This window comes from Mustelus asterias, chromosome 1 (assembly GCF_964213995.1).
Source record: "Mustelus asterias chromosome 1, sMusAst1.hap1.1, whole genome shotgun sequence".
In the NCBI taxonomy this organism is placed as follows: Eukaryota; Metazoa; Chordata; class Chondrichthyes; order Carcharhiniformes; family Triakidae; genus Mustelus; species Mustelus asterias.
The window spans coordinates 1,602,510-1,618,056 of NC_135801.1; the positions used below are offsets into that span (position 1 = coordinate 1,602,510).

The 15,547-nt window shown below is 41.4% G+C and overlaps 1 protein-coding gene across 3 annotated transcripts in view; it reads left to right on the forward strand.

Annotated features, from left to right (window-relative positions):
- The window catches only part of LOC144482885 (sodium/hydrogen exchanger 9B2-like), a 142,935-nt gene that overhangs the window by 98,999 nt on the left and 28,389 nt on the right, over positions 1-15,547 (forward strand). For all 3 annotated transcript variants that reach the window (XM_078201806.1, XM_078201763.1, XM_078201876.1), the window contains 3 exons: positions 1,978-2,148; positions 5,244-5,386; positions 12,274-12,401. In XM_078201806.1, coding sequence (XP_078057932.1) covers positions 1,978-2,148; positions 5,244-5,386; positions 12,274-12,401 — 442 coding nt within the window. The remainder of the gene's footprint in view (positions 1-1,977; positions 2,149-5,243; positions 5,387-12,273; positions 12,402-15,547) is intronic.

Genomic DNA, 15,547 nt, shown 5'->3' on the forward strand with positions numbered 1-15,547 from the left:
GCAAAGTTTTGGAAAGGATTATAAGAGATAGGATTTATAATCATCTAGAAAGGAATAATTTGAATAGGGATAGTCAGCACGGTTTTGTGAAGGGTAGGTCGTGCCTCACAAACCTTATTGAGTTCTTTGAGAAGGTGACCAAAGAGGTGGATGAGGGTAAAGCGGTTGATGTGGTGTATATGGATTTCAGCAAAGCATTTGATAAGGTTCCCCATGGTAAGCTTTTGCAGAAAATACGGACACATGGGATTGAGGGTGATTTAGTGGTTTGGATCAGGAATTGGCTAGCTGTAAGAAAACAGAGGGTGGTGGTTGATGGGAAATGTTCATCCTGGAGTTCAGTTACTAGTGGTGTACCTCAAGCATCTGTTTTGGGGCCACTGCTGTTTGTAATTTTTATTAATGACCTGGATGAGGGCGTAGAAGGATGGATTAGTAAATTTGCGGATGACACTAAAGTCGGTGGAGTTGTAGACAGTGCGGAGGGAAGTGGCAGGTTACAGAGGGACAAGCTGCATGGCTGGGCTGAGAGGTGGCAAATGGAGTTTAATGCAGCAAAGTGTGAGGTGATTCACTTTGGAAGGAGTAACGGGAATACAGAGTACTGGGCTAATGGTAAGATACTTGGTAGTGTGGGTGAACAGAGGGATCTGGGTGTCCATGTGCATAGATCCCTGAAAGTTGGCACCCAGGTTGATAGGGTTGTTAAGAAGGTGTACGGTGTGTTAGCTTTTATTGGTAGAGGGATTGAGTTTCGGAGCCAGGAGGTCACGCTGCAACTGTACAAAACTCTGGTGCGGCCGCATTTGGAGTATTGCGTACAGTTCTGGTCGCTGTATTATAGGAAAGATGTGGAAGTGTTGGAAAGGGTGCAGAGGAGATTTACCAGGATGTTGCCTGGTATGGTGGGAAAATCGTGAGGAAAGGCTGAGGGGCTTGAGGTTGTTTTCGTTAGAGAGAAGAAGGTTAAGAGGTGACTTAATAGAGACATACAAGATGATCAGAGGATTAGATAGGGTGGATAGTGAGAGCCTTTTTCCTCGGATGGTGATGGCTAACACGAGGGGACATAGCTTTAAATTGAGGGGTGAGAGATGTAGGACAGACGTCAGAGGTAGGTTCTTTACTCAGAGAGTAGTAAGGGCGTGGAATGCCCTGCCTGCAGCAGTAGTGGACTCGTCAACATTAAGAGCATTCAAATGGTTATTGGATAAACATATGGATGATATTGGAATAGTGTAGGTTAGATGGGCTTTAGATTGGTTCCACTGGTCGGCGCAACATCGAGGGCCGAAGGGCCTGTACTGCGCTGTAATGTTCTATGTTCTATTTGTGTACTAAATGGCTTATTCCTGAGCCGAAAATGTCTATATTCTTGATGAGCATTGCCTTCTATTTTACTGAATACTGCATGGAATTTGGTGTTTAAATACTCACTTTAGAATGTGATATGGATGTGATCGTGTTGAAAAAATAGGGACTAGAAAATGTTATTGTTCTAACATACACCTGCCTGCCTTTTATTTCAGCGTATCAATGACATCCAATCTCCTAATAGATTGGGATAATAAATTGTGAACTTGCAGAGATCCCTGGAGTTTTGAATTATTGTTGTGTAAAATCAATTATTACAGTGTTTTGTTGTTGAGGCAGGGAAGGCAGTTTTGTAGACATGTTTTGTTTGACGCTCCAAGGAAAATGGATCCAAAAGGGGCAAACGTTTGGTGTGAATACATTCAATTCATGACTTTGATATTCATGTATTAAAAATGAATGCATTTGTTTCTCAGTACTATGACACTACAAATTGTCCTTGGGTCTTTATTAACAATGACACCAATACTATCATATTCCAAAAGTAAATGTGTTTATTGCTTTTCTGTTGACAAGTGTTATAAGTAGGTGAAAAAATATATATTTTAAAAGGATGTAAAGACTGATCTCTGTGTATTAATCAGATTTCACCCTGTTTTCCAGTGATTATGGTGATCCTGCTGTGGGCAGTTGTTTGGTCAATCACAGGCCCAGAGTGCCTTCCTGGTGGTAATTTGTTTGGCAATCTGATTCTTTTTGTGTGCGCAGTTCTTGGAGGGAAGATTGTTGGAATGATCAAATTTCCTAATTTACCTCCATTACCTGGTCTTCTAGGTAAGAACATGGAAAATATAAGGAATAGAATGTTTATGTTGGGTGATAATACTGAAGCATAGAAATAAAATGTTTTTCTGTAGTGTATTATCATTTCCTAAAGTGCTTTAAATCAACACGATGTGGGGTGGGCACATTAAGAAGTCTTACAACACCAGGTTAAAGTCCAACAGGTTTATTTGGTAGCACAAGATTTCTGAGCACTGCCCCTCACCTGATGAAGAGGCAGCGCTCCGAAAGCTCATGCTACCAAATATACTTAAACCAACGCAGCAGTTTTAACGTTTAATAACTTTGTAGTTGGCAAAGGCAGAAGCGAATTTTCGCACATGGCTTCATAACTAGTAAATGAATGAATGAAGTGGTGATCTGTATTGCATGGTGTTGGTTGAGGAAGGAATGTTGACCATTACCTGAGGAAAAACTCTTATCCAAATAGTGACAAGTAGGATCAAGGAAAACCCTAAAGCCTTCTATAAGTATGTCAGGAATAAAAGAATGACTAGGGTAAGATTAGGGCCAGTCAAGGACAGTAGTGGGAAGTTGTGCGTGAAGCCTGAAGAGATAGGAGAGGCGCTAAATGAATATTTTTCGTCAGTATTCACGCAGGAAAAAGACAATGTTGTCGAGGAGAATACTGAGACACAGGCTATTGGACTAGGCGGGATTGAGGTTAATAAGGAGGAGGTATTAGCAATTCTGGAAAGTGTGAAAATAGATAAGTCCCCTGGGCCAGATGGGATTTATCCCAGGATTCTCTGGGAGGCTAGGGAGGAGATTGCAGAGCCTTTGGCTTTGATCTTTGTCGTCGTTGTCTACAGGAATAGTGCCAGAAGACTGGAGGATAGCAAATGTTGTCCCCTTGTTCAAGAAGGGGAGTAGAGACAACCCTGGTAATTATAGACCAGTGAGCCTTACTTCTGTTGTGGGCAAAGTTTTGGAAAGGATTATAAGAGATAGGATTTATAATCATCTAGAAAGGAATAATTTGAATAGGGATAGTCAACATGGTTTTGTGAAGGGTAGGTCGTGCCTCACAAACCTTATTGAGTTCTTTGAGAAGGTGACCAAAGAGGTGGATGAGGGTAAAGCAGTTGATGTATATATGGTTTTCAGCAAAGCATTTGATAAGGTTCCCCGTGATAAGCTATTGCAGAAGATACGGAGGCATGGGATTGAGGGTGATTTAACGGTTTGGATCAGGAATTGGCTAGCTGTAAGAAGACAGAGGGTGGTGGTTGATGGGAAATGTTCATCCTGGAGTTCAGTTACTAGTGGTGTACTGCAAGGATCTGTTTTGGGGCCACTGCTGTTTGTCATTTTTATAAATGACCTGGATGAGGATGTAGAAGGATGGGTTAGTAAATTTGCGGATGACACTAAAGTCAGTGGAGTTGTGGACAGTGCGAAAGGTTTTTGCAGGTTACAGAGGGACATAGATAAGCTGCATGGCTGGGCTGAGAGGTGGCAAATGGAGTTTAATGTGGAAAAGTGTGAGGTGATTCACTTTGGAAGGAGTAACAGGAATACAGAGTACTGGGCTAATGGTAAGATACTTGGTAGTGTGGATGAACAGAGAGATCTCGGTGTCCATGTGCATAGATCCCTGAAAGTTGGCACCAGGTTGATAGGGTTGTTAAGAAGGCGTGCGGAGTGTTAGCTTTTATTGGTAGAGGGATTGAGTTTAGGAGCCATGAGGTCATGTTGCAGCTGTACAAAACTCTGGTGCGGCCGCACTTGGAGTATTGCGTACAGTTCTGGTCACCGCATTATAGGAAGGATGTGGAAGCATTGGAAAGGGTGCAGAGGAGATTTACTAGGATGTTGCCAGGTATGGTGGGAAGGTCTTATGAGGAAAGGCTGAGGGACTTGAGGTTGTTTTCGTTAGAGAGAAGAAGGTTAAGAGGTGACATAATAGGGGCATACAAGATGATCAGAGGATTAGATAGGGTGGATAGTGAGAGCCTTTTTCCTCGGTGATAGCTAGCACGAGGGGACGTAGCTTTAAATTGAAGGGTGATAGATATAGGACAGATGTCAGAGGTAGGTCCTTCACTCAGAGAGTAGTAAAGGCGTGGACTGCCCTGCCTGCAGCATTAGTGGATTCGCCAACATTAAGGGCATTTAAGTGGTTATTGGATAAACATATGGATGATATTGGAATAGTGTAGGTTAGATGGGCTTTAGATTGGTTTCACTGGTCGGCGCAACATCGAGGGCCGAACGCCCTGTACTGCGCTGTAATGTTCTATGTTCTAAGAATTTTGATAGCCCCTGTGTAGGCAGCTGCATCTTTGACTGAGCCTTTGCTGCACTGTTGGAGTACATCTTTCAAATAAAACATTGAACTGATTGCTGTCTGAGATCAATGTAAAATATTTCACAGAACTATCTTGAAGGAGAGCAGGCTGTTCTCCCCAATGTTCTGGCCAATTCTTATTCCTCAACCAACATTCAAACAGATTTATCTGGTCATTATCTTGTTGTTGAGACCATGATCTGTGCAAAATGTCAATCTGTTTCCTACATCACAATAGTGACCACACTTACAAATGTATTTAAATTGGTTCCAAAGTGCTTTGGATGTCATAAAGTAGTGAAAGTTGCTATATAAATGCAAGTCTTTTAATCTTCACAACACAGGCCAGTTTTTAATTCATGCTGACTTGTACACATTGACAACTACATTAACATACACATTATATGTATATCTATAGTGTAATATTTTCTCCGTTTTTCATCAGGATTAAAAAGTCAGATGAAAATATAACTGTCAAATTGTTAGATTTTTGAAGAAGTGTGATGGTTGTTTTTTTTCCAATTTCAATATATCTTTAACTTCAAAGCATTAATCTGAATCATGGTGATGATTAAATTGTGGAGAAGTAGTAATTATTTGAACCAAGTGGATTCATTTTTATTATTGCACTTGGCTGTTCATTTTACACACATTTCTATCATAAAGCTTTTGTTGGCCGTATTGTTTTCTAACCATTGATCCAGAATGCAGTGTTACTCTTTAATTATGTATCTGTATTTAATTTATGTAATAGCAGTTTAATCTGTAATGTATTTTCTTTGCATTTGTGTACCAGGAATGCTGCTTGCTGGATTTGTTCTCCGAAATATTCCTGTTGTCAGTGATGCAATTTACATTGACTACAAGTGGTCCTCGTCCTTGAGAAGTATAGCACTTGCAATTATCCTTACCCGAGCTGGACTTGGGCTAGATGCAAAGGTATAGACAATATGTTTCTCACCTCCATTTTGTTCCTATAAAACCCAACATTCAAGTTTGTTATAGTTCATTTAGTTTTTAGTTATTGCACTCGCTAAATACTGCGGTACAAACCATGTAGATCCTAGGTCCGAAGTAAAAACAGGAAATGCTGGAAAAACTCAGCAGGTCTGGCAGCATCTTGAAGACAAAAACAGAATCAACGAGGGGAATTCCCCCGTCCCGCCTGCCACGGGAATCGTAGCCGGCGGGGGGGGCGGACCACGCAAAGATCCATTGATCTCGGGCAGGATTCTCCAGTTTTGGGGCGAGTGTGGCTGCAGAATCCCACCCAATGTCTTGAGCCCGTATCGCCCTTCAGGTCCTTGGTCTGATCTTTGATCTGTCCTGTAAGAAGTCTCACAACACCAGGTTAAAGTCCAACAGGTTTATTTGGTAGCACGAGCTTTCGGAGCACTGCCCTTTCATCAGGGGACTCATCTGATGAAGGGGCAGCGCTCCGAAAGTTCGTGCTACCAAATAAACCTGTTGGACTTTAACCTGGTGTTGTGAGACTTGTTGCTGTCCCTACCCTAGTCCAACGCCGACATCTCCACATCTTTATTCTGTACTGACTTAGTTGATCTTAGAGTAACTTCAGTGTTCCTGGTCTGGGAAGAGGGAAATACAAAACTAGGACTTCAATGAATAGACGACCAGACTCATCTGTGATGCCTAATTGTCACACTGTCTCATCACTTCTTGGGTTTACATATGAAGGACAATCCTTTTGGCAAAAGTCAGTCTTTTTGCATGTTTATAAAGCTGGCAGATTTTGATGATGTGATCCTCATTCTCTTGTCCAAATCATCTCACTATATTGAGAACAAAGATGGACTCAATATTGACCCATGGAGTAGGAGGCAATTTACTACCCTTTACCAATCCAACCAACAGACATTGACAGAAATGAGATAGAATTAAAGTTAAACATTTGTTATAACGCACCCTGGAGTTTAGTAAGCAGCTCCCTGAGCCTTCTAGAAATTGCCTACTACATTCATTCTATATATCCAATCAATCACTATTTCAAAAACATTTGTCAGACTTTGCATTCAATGAATTTATGCTGTCCTTAATTATTCCAAGTATTTATAATTTTATCTCATTATGAAAATTGTTTTCACTGATGTTACACTAACTGGCATTTAGTTGTTCAATTTTTCCTATTATCCTTTCTTGATAGATATTATACTGACTACACTCTAGGTACTGGCAAAACGTACCTACCTGACAGGGATTGAAAAATCATAATTCGAACTTCTGCTATATGTTCTCTGACTTCCTTCAACAGCCTAAAACGCATGCCCTGAAGGGCCTGACAACTTATCCAGAGAACAGTTCGAGACTTTTATGTCTATCAAGTCAGTGTTAGCTCCTTTTCAAAGAGCCAATCCAGTTAGTTCCACACTCTTTACAATTGGTTCTGCAAAAATAAAATGACCTCATTTATTTTCGACGCTTATGGCTAACAGTTGTGCCTCTTCCTTGTACAGCTACATTCTCACTGCCACCATCGTTTATAGAAACTGTTTCAACATTAGTAATTAAGATTAATTTGAGAGCCTTTATCCTCCACAGCCAGATTCCTCCCCCAGTTCCTATTCTTTTTACTTTTTAATATGTTTATTTGAAAACCCTTACCATTTCCTTTGACGTTATCCCCTGGCCTTTTTTTCATAATCCCTTTTACCTCCTTTTCTACACTTCATACATTCCTTTTGATTTTCTTTAATATCTGTCCAAATCTCACCATATGCTTCCCTCTTCATCTTAGTTTAGTTTTAATCTCTCTATTTATCCCTATAGAGCTTTTCCTCTTTGGAATGCTTCCACTGCTGATCCATTATTCCTTTTGCTATGTATTGAGCTCAGTTATTTTGGGAAATAGATTTATTTTCATTTCAATAAACTTTGCCTTTTCAGTCCAGCAATCTTTGGCTTAATTATGCTTTGCTTTTCTGCTTTAAATCTTATGATTGCTGTTTACTGATTTTTTGATTCATTATTTTACCCACTTTGTTTCACTCAATGAGATATTACATAGGATTATATAGGATCGACAGCCCAGAAACAGACCATTTGACCCAACCAGTCAATGTTCCATTCATGCACCATTTGAGCTTTCTCTCATCTATCCTCATCTGAACATATCGTACGTAACATTCTATTCCCTCTCTGTCATGAAGTAGTTAACTTTCCCTTAAATGCATCAATCCCTATGGTAGTAAGTTCCACGTTCTCACCATCTTTGGGTAAAGAGGTTTCTTCTTAATTCCCTATTGAATTTCTTGGTGACTATGTAACATTGATGGCCTCTAGTTATGTTCTTCCCCACAAGTGGAAACATTCACTCTATTAAAATCTTTAAGAATTTTAAAGACCTCTATTAGGTCACCCTTCAACCAATTTTCCAAAAGAAAAGTGACCCAGATATATAAACCCACACATTTGTGATGCCATCCTTGTAAATCTTCTCTGCACCCACTCCAGTGTCTCTCTCCTTTTTATAATATGGCGACCAGAAATAAACCCAGTTCTCTTAAGTGTGGTCTAACCAAAGTTTGATACAGATTCAGTGTAACTTCCCTACTTTTTCATTCCCTTTAGAAGTTCAGCTTTTTTATTGCTAACCCTGTAGTGATTGATGTGTTAGTTCTCCAAGATCCCACTGTTCTCTACCTCACCTAGACTCGCACCTTCCAAATACGAAGTGACCTCCCTATTCTTCCTACTAAAATGTACCAAGTGACATTTATTTGTGTGTAACTTCATTTGTCAATTATTCTCCTGTTGTGCAAGTTTATTAATGTCCTCTTGTAATTTGTTGCAATCCTCTTCAGTTTGCCCCTGCTGATTTTGTCATCTGCAAATTTAGCCCAAAAGGCTCAAATAATTAATGAATATTGTGAACAGCAGTGGTCCCAGCACTGATCTTTGTGGAATGCCACTGCCCACCTTCTGTCACTCTGAATAACTACCCTTTACTCCCACTCCCTCCTTTTTTTCTTGAAGTCCACTCTCAATCCATTTTGCCACTTGTCCCCTGACTGTGCATTCTCTGACTTTCATTAATTTATGGGCACCTTATCAAAGACGGTTTGAAAAAATAGATAAGCTACCTTCACTACATTGCCATTGTCTAATTCTGTTACCTCCTAAAAAAGTCAATAAGTTAGATCAAGCAAAACTTTCCATTTTGAAATCCATATTGACTGTTCATTATTATAGTTTTTTTCAGATGTTCTATTCTCGCCTTTAAAAAAAGATTTATTATTTTCCTTACCACCAATGTTAAGCGAACTAATCTGCAATTCCCTACTTAAATATAGGAACTACACTAGCTATCCACAACTCTTCCGGCATCTGGCACTCCACCTTTTTCTAATGAATTATGAAAAATGTGAAGTTATGTCTCTGCACATCCTAAGATATTCTAGAAGTATATTAATGGGAAGAGGATAACCAGCAAAAGAGTAGGGCCCATTAGGGACCAAGAGGGAAATCTGTGGGTGGAGGCAGAGGACATTGGTTGGGTGTTAAACGAATATTTCACATCTGTCTTCACCCATGAGAATGAGGAGGTAGTTATGGAACTCGGGGAGAGACAGTGAGGCTCTAGTGAAAATTATCATAGGGAGTGACAGGGTATTAGAGGTATTGGCGGGCTTAAAAGTGGACAAATCTCCAGTGCCGGATGAATTGTGTCCCAGGCTGTTGTGGGAGGCAAGGGAGGAAGTTGTGGGAGGCAAGGGAGGAAATTGCAGGGGCTCTGACCAAATTTTTAATTCCTCCCTGGCCAGCGGGGAGGTCATGATGTGGAGATGCCAGCGTTGGACTGGGGTAAACACAGTAAGGAGTCTAACAACACCAGGTTAAAGTCCAACAGGTTTATTTGGCAGCAAACGCCACTAGCTTTCGGAGCGCTGCCCCTTCGTCAGGTGAGTGGGAGTTCTGTTCACAAGCAGGGCATATAAAGACACAAACTCAATTTATAGAATAATGAATAATGATTGGAATGCGAGTCTTTACAGCTAATCAAGTCTTAAAGGTACAGACAATGTGAGTGGAGAGAGCATTAGCACAGGTTAAAGAGATGTGTATTGTCTCCAGACAGGACAGCCAGTGAGACTTTGCAAGTCCAGGCAAGTTGTGGGAGTTACAGATAGTGTGACATGAACCCAAGATCCCGGTTGAGGTCGACCTCACCGGGGAGGTGCCAGAGAACTGGGGAACAGCTAACGTGGCCCCACTATTTAAGAAAGGTTGTAGAGACCAGCCAGGAAACTACAGACCAGTGAGTCTCACATCTGTGGTTGGGAAACTACTGGAGAAGATTCTGAAGGAGAGAATCTATCTCCATTTGGAGAGGCAAGGTTTGATCAGGGATAGTCAGCATGGTTTTGTCAGAGGGAGGTCATGCCTAACAAATTTGATTGAATTTTTTGAGCATGTAACCAAGTGTGTGGATGAGGGTAGTGCAGTTGATGTAGTTTACATGGATTTCAGCAAAGCCTTCGGCAAAGTCCCACATGGGAGACTTATTAAGAAGGCTAATGCACATGGGATACAGGGTGATCTGACAAGGTGGATTCATAATTGGCTTAGTGGTAGGAGACAGAGGGTGGTGACAGACGGCTGCTTTAATGGCTGGAGGCCAGTGACCAGTGGCGTACCACAGGGATCTGTGCTGGGCCCCATGTTGTTTGTCATTTATATAAATGACATTGATGACTATGTGGGGGGTAGGATCAATACATTTGCGGATGACACAAAGATTGGGTGGTTAACAGTGAGGTTAAGTGTGCTGGGTTACAGGAAAAAAATGGGTGGATAAGTGGCAGATAGAATTTAACCCTGAAAAGTGTGAGGTGATGCACTTTGGAAGGAGTAATTTGACAAGGAAGTATACTATGAACGGTCTGACACTAGGAAGTTCCGAAGAACAAAGGGACCTTGGCGCGTTTGTCTATAGGTCTCTGAAGGCGGAAAGGCAGGTTAATAGGGTGGTGAAAAAGGCATACGGCACACTCGCCTTTATCAATCGGGGTATAGATTACAAAAGCAGAGAGGTCATGATGGAGTTGTATAGAACTTTGGTGAGGCCACAGCTAGAGTACTGGTTGCCACATTACAGGAAGGACATGAATGCACTGGAGGGGATGCAGAGGAGATTTACCAGAACGTTGCCTGGGATGGAACATTTAAGTTATGAAGAGAGATTGGAAAGGCTTGGGTTGTTTTTGTTGGAGCAAAGAGGGGCGGCCTGTTTGAGCTGCTCAAGATTATGAGGGGCATGGACAGGGTGGATAGGGAGCAGCTGTTCCCCCTAGCTGAAGGGTCAGTTATGAGAGGACAGAAGTTAAAAGTGAGGGATGGGTGGTTTAAGGGGGATTTGAGGAAATACCTTTTTACGCCGAGAGTGGTGACGGTCTGGAATGCACTGCCTGGGAGGGTGGTGGAGGTGGGCTGCCTCACATCCTTTACAAAGTACCTGGATGAGTACTTGGCACACCATAACATTTAAGGCTATGGGCCAAGTGCTGGCAAGTGGGATTAGGTGGGCAGGCCAAGGGCATTTCATGCGTCGGTGCAGACTCGATGGGCCGAAGGGCCTTTTCTGCACTGAAGTATTCTGTAATTCACTCATTTATGTAAACTAATTTTGTACATTCAACTTCTTCCTGCATTAACGCTAATGCTCCTTACTTAGGCCTGTATGTAAATAGTTTTTCTTTTGAATTGTACTGCATATACTTTGAGTGCATATTATGTTCATTAATAACAAATGAAGATGAAACATAGTCAATGTAATACTAAAGTTCAAATCATTAAACTTGATATGTGATGTGTGCCACGTTGCCTACCTTCTGGCGATAAAGTTCCAAAGTTAGATGAAACTACTTCTACAATATTGTGTCATATTATTCATCTATATTTCCATCTTTGTCAGTAATATAATATATATAATGCAAAGATAGGTGGGAACCTAAGGTGCGAGGACAAAAAGAGGCTGCAGAGATTTGGGTAGGTAGCAAATGATGTATAATGTGTGGATGTGTGAGGTTATTCACTTTGATCATAAGAATAGAAAAGCACAACATTCTTTAAAAGAGATGATACTTATAAATGCTGATATCTGGAGGGATTTGGGTGTACCTGTACAAGGAACACTAGCATGCAAGTGTACAAAAACAAAGAAGACTTGCTACAATTATACAGGGTTTTGGTGAGATCATACTTGGAGTGCTGTATGGAGCTTTGGTCTCCATATTTAATGGACAATAGATTTGCATTGGAGGATGTACAGCGAAGATTAGTTCTGAGGGTGAGAGGGTTCTCCTATGATGAGAGACTGAGGAAATTGGGCTGATATTCTCTGGAATTTAGAACAAGGGGAGATGATCTCATTGAAACACACAAGATTTTGAAGGGGCTTAATAGGGCAGACACAGAGATTGTTTCCCCCTGCTGGGGAGTTTGGAACACAGGAACAAGGTCTCAGGATAATGAGCGGTCATTGAGAATGGTTGAGGAGAAATTTCTCCTGAAGAGCTATGAATCTTTGAAAAACTCTGCTCCGGAGGGTTGTTGATGCTTCACCATTGAATAAAGTTAAGGCTGGGGTGGACAAATTTTAGGCCCCTTGAAATCGAGAGATATGGGAGGCCAACAGGAATAGGGAGTTACGATAATGCTTGTACTGAATGGCAGAGCAGACTTGCCAGGCCATATAGTCTACTCCTGCTTCTATTTCTTATCTTCTAATAAAGAGGGCATTGTCTTTATCATCGTTTTCAGTCGATTTTTATTCCTTCTGAGGTAACACAAGATACTTTTATTTTTAGGCTCTTCGGAAACTGAAGGCCGTGTGTCTTAGGCTGGCATTTGGCCCTTGTCTTAGCGAAGCTTGTGTTTGTGCAGTTCTTGGGCATTATCTACTGCATCTTCCGTGGTCATGGAGTTTTATCTTGGGGTAAGCACATTTATTAAAAGAACAGAACTGATAATTACAAGAAATATAAGAAGAATTTCAGGATCTTAGTCTTGATTTAAATTTTATTAGATATATTTTAACTTGGTGTCAGCTGCGGCCCAGTTAATAGCACTCTCACTTCTGTGTCAGAGATTGTGCACTCAAGTCCCCCTTCAAGGAGTTGAGCACAAAAACCAAGGCTGACTCTCCGGTGCTTTATCCAGTGCACTGTCATGGGACTTTAAGCCAAGGCTTGTCTACTTTCTCAGAGGGATGTAACTGATCCTATGACACTATTTCGAAGTAGGACAGGGATTTGTCTGCGTTGTCCTGGCTAATATTTATCCCTTAAATAACAACAAGAACATAGATTCTCTGAACACAATTGCGTCACTGTTTGGGAAAGTTTGCTGTGTGGAAATTGGACTTCTCCTACATTACAACAATGACAATACTTCAGAAGTTCTTAGCTGACTGTAAGCACTTCTCTCTTCCTTTCCTTTGAGTAAATTTTTACTCTCTATTGAATATTCTATTGAATACCAAGTAAAATCAAAAATTAATTCCAATTAAGCAATGTTTATTGGCTGGACCAGCATTTGTTGCCCTTGAGTGGCTTGTTTGGCCAGTTAAGCGTCAATCACATTGCTGTGGATATGGAGTCACATGTAGGGCAGATCAGGTAACGACAGCAGATTTCCTTCCCTAAAGGCCATTAGTACACCAAATAGGTTTTTATGACATCTGTGGTGGGTAAATTGTTGAAAGGTATTTTGAGAGACAGGATCTACAGGTGTTTAGAGATGCAAGGACTGATTAGGGTCAGTCAGCATGGCTTTGTGAGTGGAAAATCATGTCTCACAAATTTAATTGAGTCTTTTGAAGGGGTAACCAAGAAGGTAGATGAGGGCAGTGCAGTTGATGTTGTCTACATGGACTTTAGCAAGGCCTTTGACAAGATACCGCATGGTAGGTTGTTGCATAAAGTTAAATCTCACGGGATCCAGGGTGAGGTATCTAAATGGATACAAAATTGGCTTCTTGATAGAAGCCAGAGGGTGGTTGTAGAGAGTTGTTTTTCAAACTGGAGGCCTGTGACCAGCGGTGTGCCTCCGGGATCAGTGCTGGGCCCACTGTTATTTGTCATTTATATTAATGATTTGGATGAGAATATAGGGGGCATGGTTAGTGAGTTTGCAGATGACATCAAGATTGGTGGCATAGTGGACAGTGAAGAAAGTTATCTCCAATTGCAACGGGATCTTGATCAATTGGGCCAGTGGGCTGATGAATGGCAGATGGAGTTTAATTTAGACAAATGCGAGGTGATGCATTTTGGTAGATTGAACCAGGGCAGGACTTACTCAGTTAATGGTAGGGCACTGGGGAGAGTTACAGAACAAAGAGATCTAGGGGTACATGTTCATAGCTCCTTGAAAGTGGAGTCACAGGTGGACAGAGAGGTGAAGAAGGCATTCAGCATGCTTGGTTTCATTGGTCAGAACATTGAATACAGGAGTTGGGACGTCTTGTTGAAGTTGTACAAGACATTGGTAAGGTCACACTTGGAATATTGTGTGCAATTCTGGTCACCCTATTATAGAAAGGATATTATTAAACTAGAAAGAGTGCAGAAAAGATTACTAGGATGCTACCGGGACTTGATGGATTGAGTTATAAGGAGAGGCTGAATAGACTGGGACTTTTTTTCGCTGGAGCTGGGGGGTGACTTTATAGAGGTCTACAAAATGATGAGGGGCATAGACAAGATAGATAGTCAATATCTTTTCCCAAAGGTAGGGGAGTCTAAAACTAGAGGGCATAGGTTTAAGGTGAGAAGGGAAAGATGCAAAAGTGTCCAGGGGGGCAATTTTTTACACAGAGGGTGGTGAGAGTCTGGAACAAGCTGCCAGAGGTAGTAGTAGAGGCAAGTACAATTTTATCTTTAAAAAACATTTAGATAGTTACATGGGTACGATGGGCATAGAGGGATATGGGCCAAATGCGGACAATTGGGATTAGCTCAGGGGTTTTTTTTTAAAAAAGGGTGGCATGGACAAGTTGGGCCAAAGGGCCTGTTTCCATGCTGTAAACATGATCATCACTAGATTTCATGATCATCATTAGACTTTTAATTCCAGATTTTTTTTATTGAATTCAAATTTCACCATCTGCCATGATGGGATTCAAACCCAGGTCCCCAGAGCATTACCTTCGATCTCTAGGTTACTCATCCAGTTTCCTCTTCAGAGGGAGTCTGCCACTGACAGAATGTACCCTTTGACTTGGTTAACTATGCCATTTCCCGCCAACATCCTTCCACTGTCATCCAGTGATTGGGACTGCTTTCACCTGGTTCTATTTTAATCTATCTGATCATGGCCAGAGTATCATTTTTAATGACTTGTCTTCCTGCTCCTGTATCAGTGTCTCTGGAGTCTCCCAAGATCTAATCTTTGCCCCCTCCTATTTCTAACTTACATGCTGCCTCTTAGTGACATAATCCAAAAGCACAGCAAGTCTTCACATGAAGGTTGATGACATTTTCCCACCACCTCTCTTGACTCCTCCACCTGTTTCTAAATTATCAGACAGTTTATTTGATATTCAGTACCTCATCAGGAGAAATTTCCACCAATTAAATACTGTGAAAATGGAAGTCATTGTATTTGGACCTGCTCCAAATTGAAAGCTCCATTCCATAGCTGCCAACTTCATCCCTTTCCTTGGCAACTGTCTGGGACCAAACCAATCTGTTTGGAAATTTGGTATCATGTTCGATCCTGAGTTGAGCTTCCAAACACATTCACGCCATCATTAAGACTGTCAGGTTTCATCTCCGTAACACCGCCTGACTCAAATCTTAGCTCACCTGCTGAAATGCTCATTCATACCTTTGTTACCTCTGGACTTTACTACTCAAGTGCTCACTAACCTACGTCATCTTCTGATCAAGCAGCAGTTTGGTTTTAAAATTCCTCCCTGGAGTTGTTGTTCTCTAACTCTAGAATCTCTTCCAGCTTCGATATTTGCACTCCTCCAATTTGGGCCTTCTGAGTACATTCAATTTTAATTGCCCCAACATTAGCATCCGTGCCTTCAGCTGCTTGGGCCCTAAGCTCTGGAATTCCCTCTCTGCCTCTCTA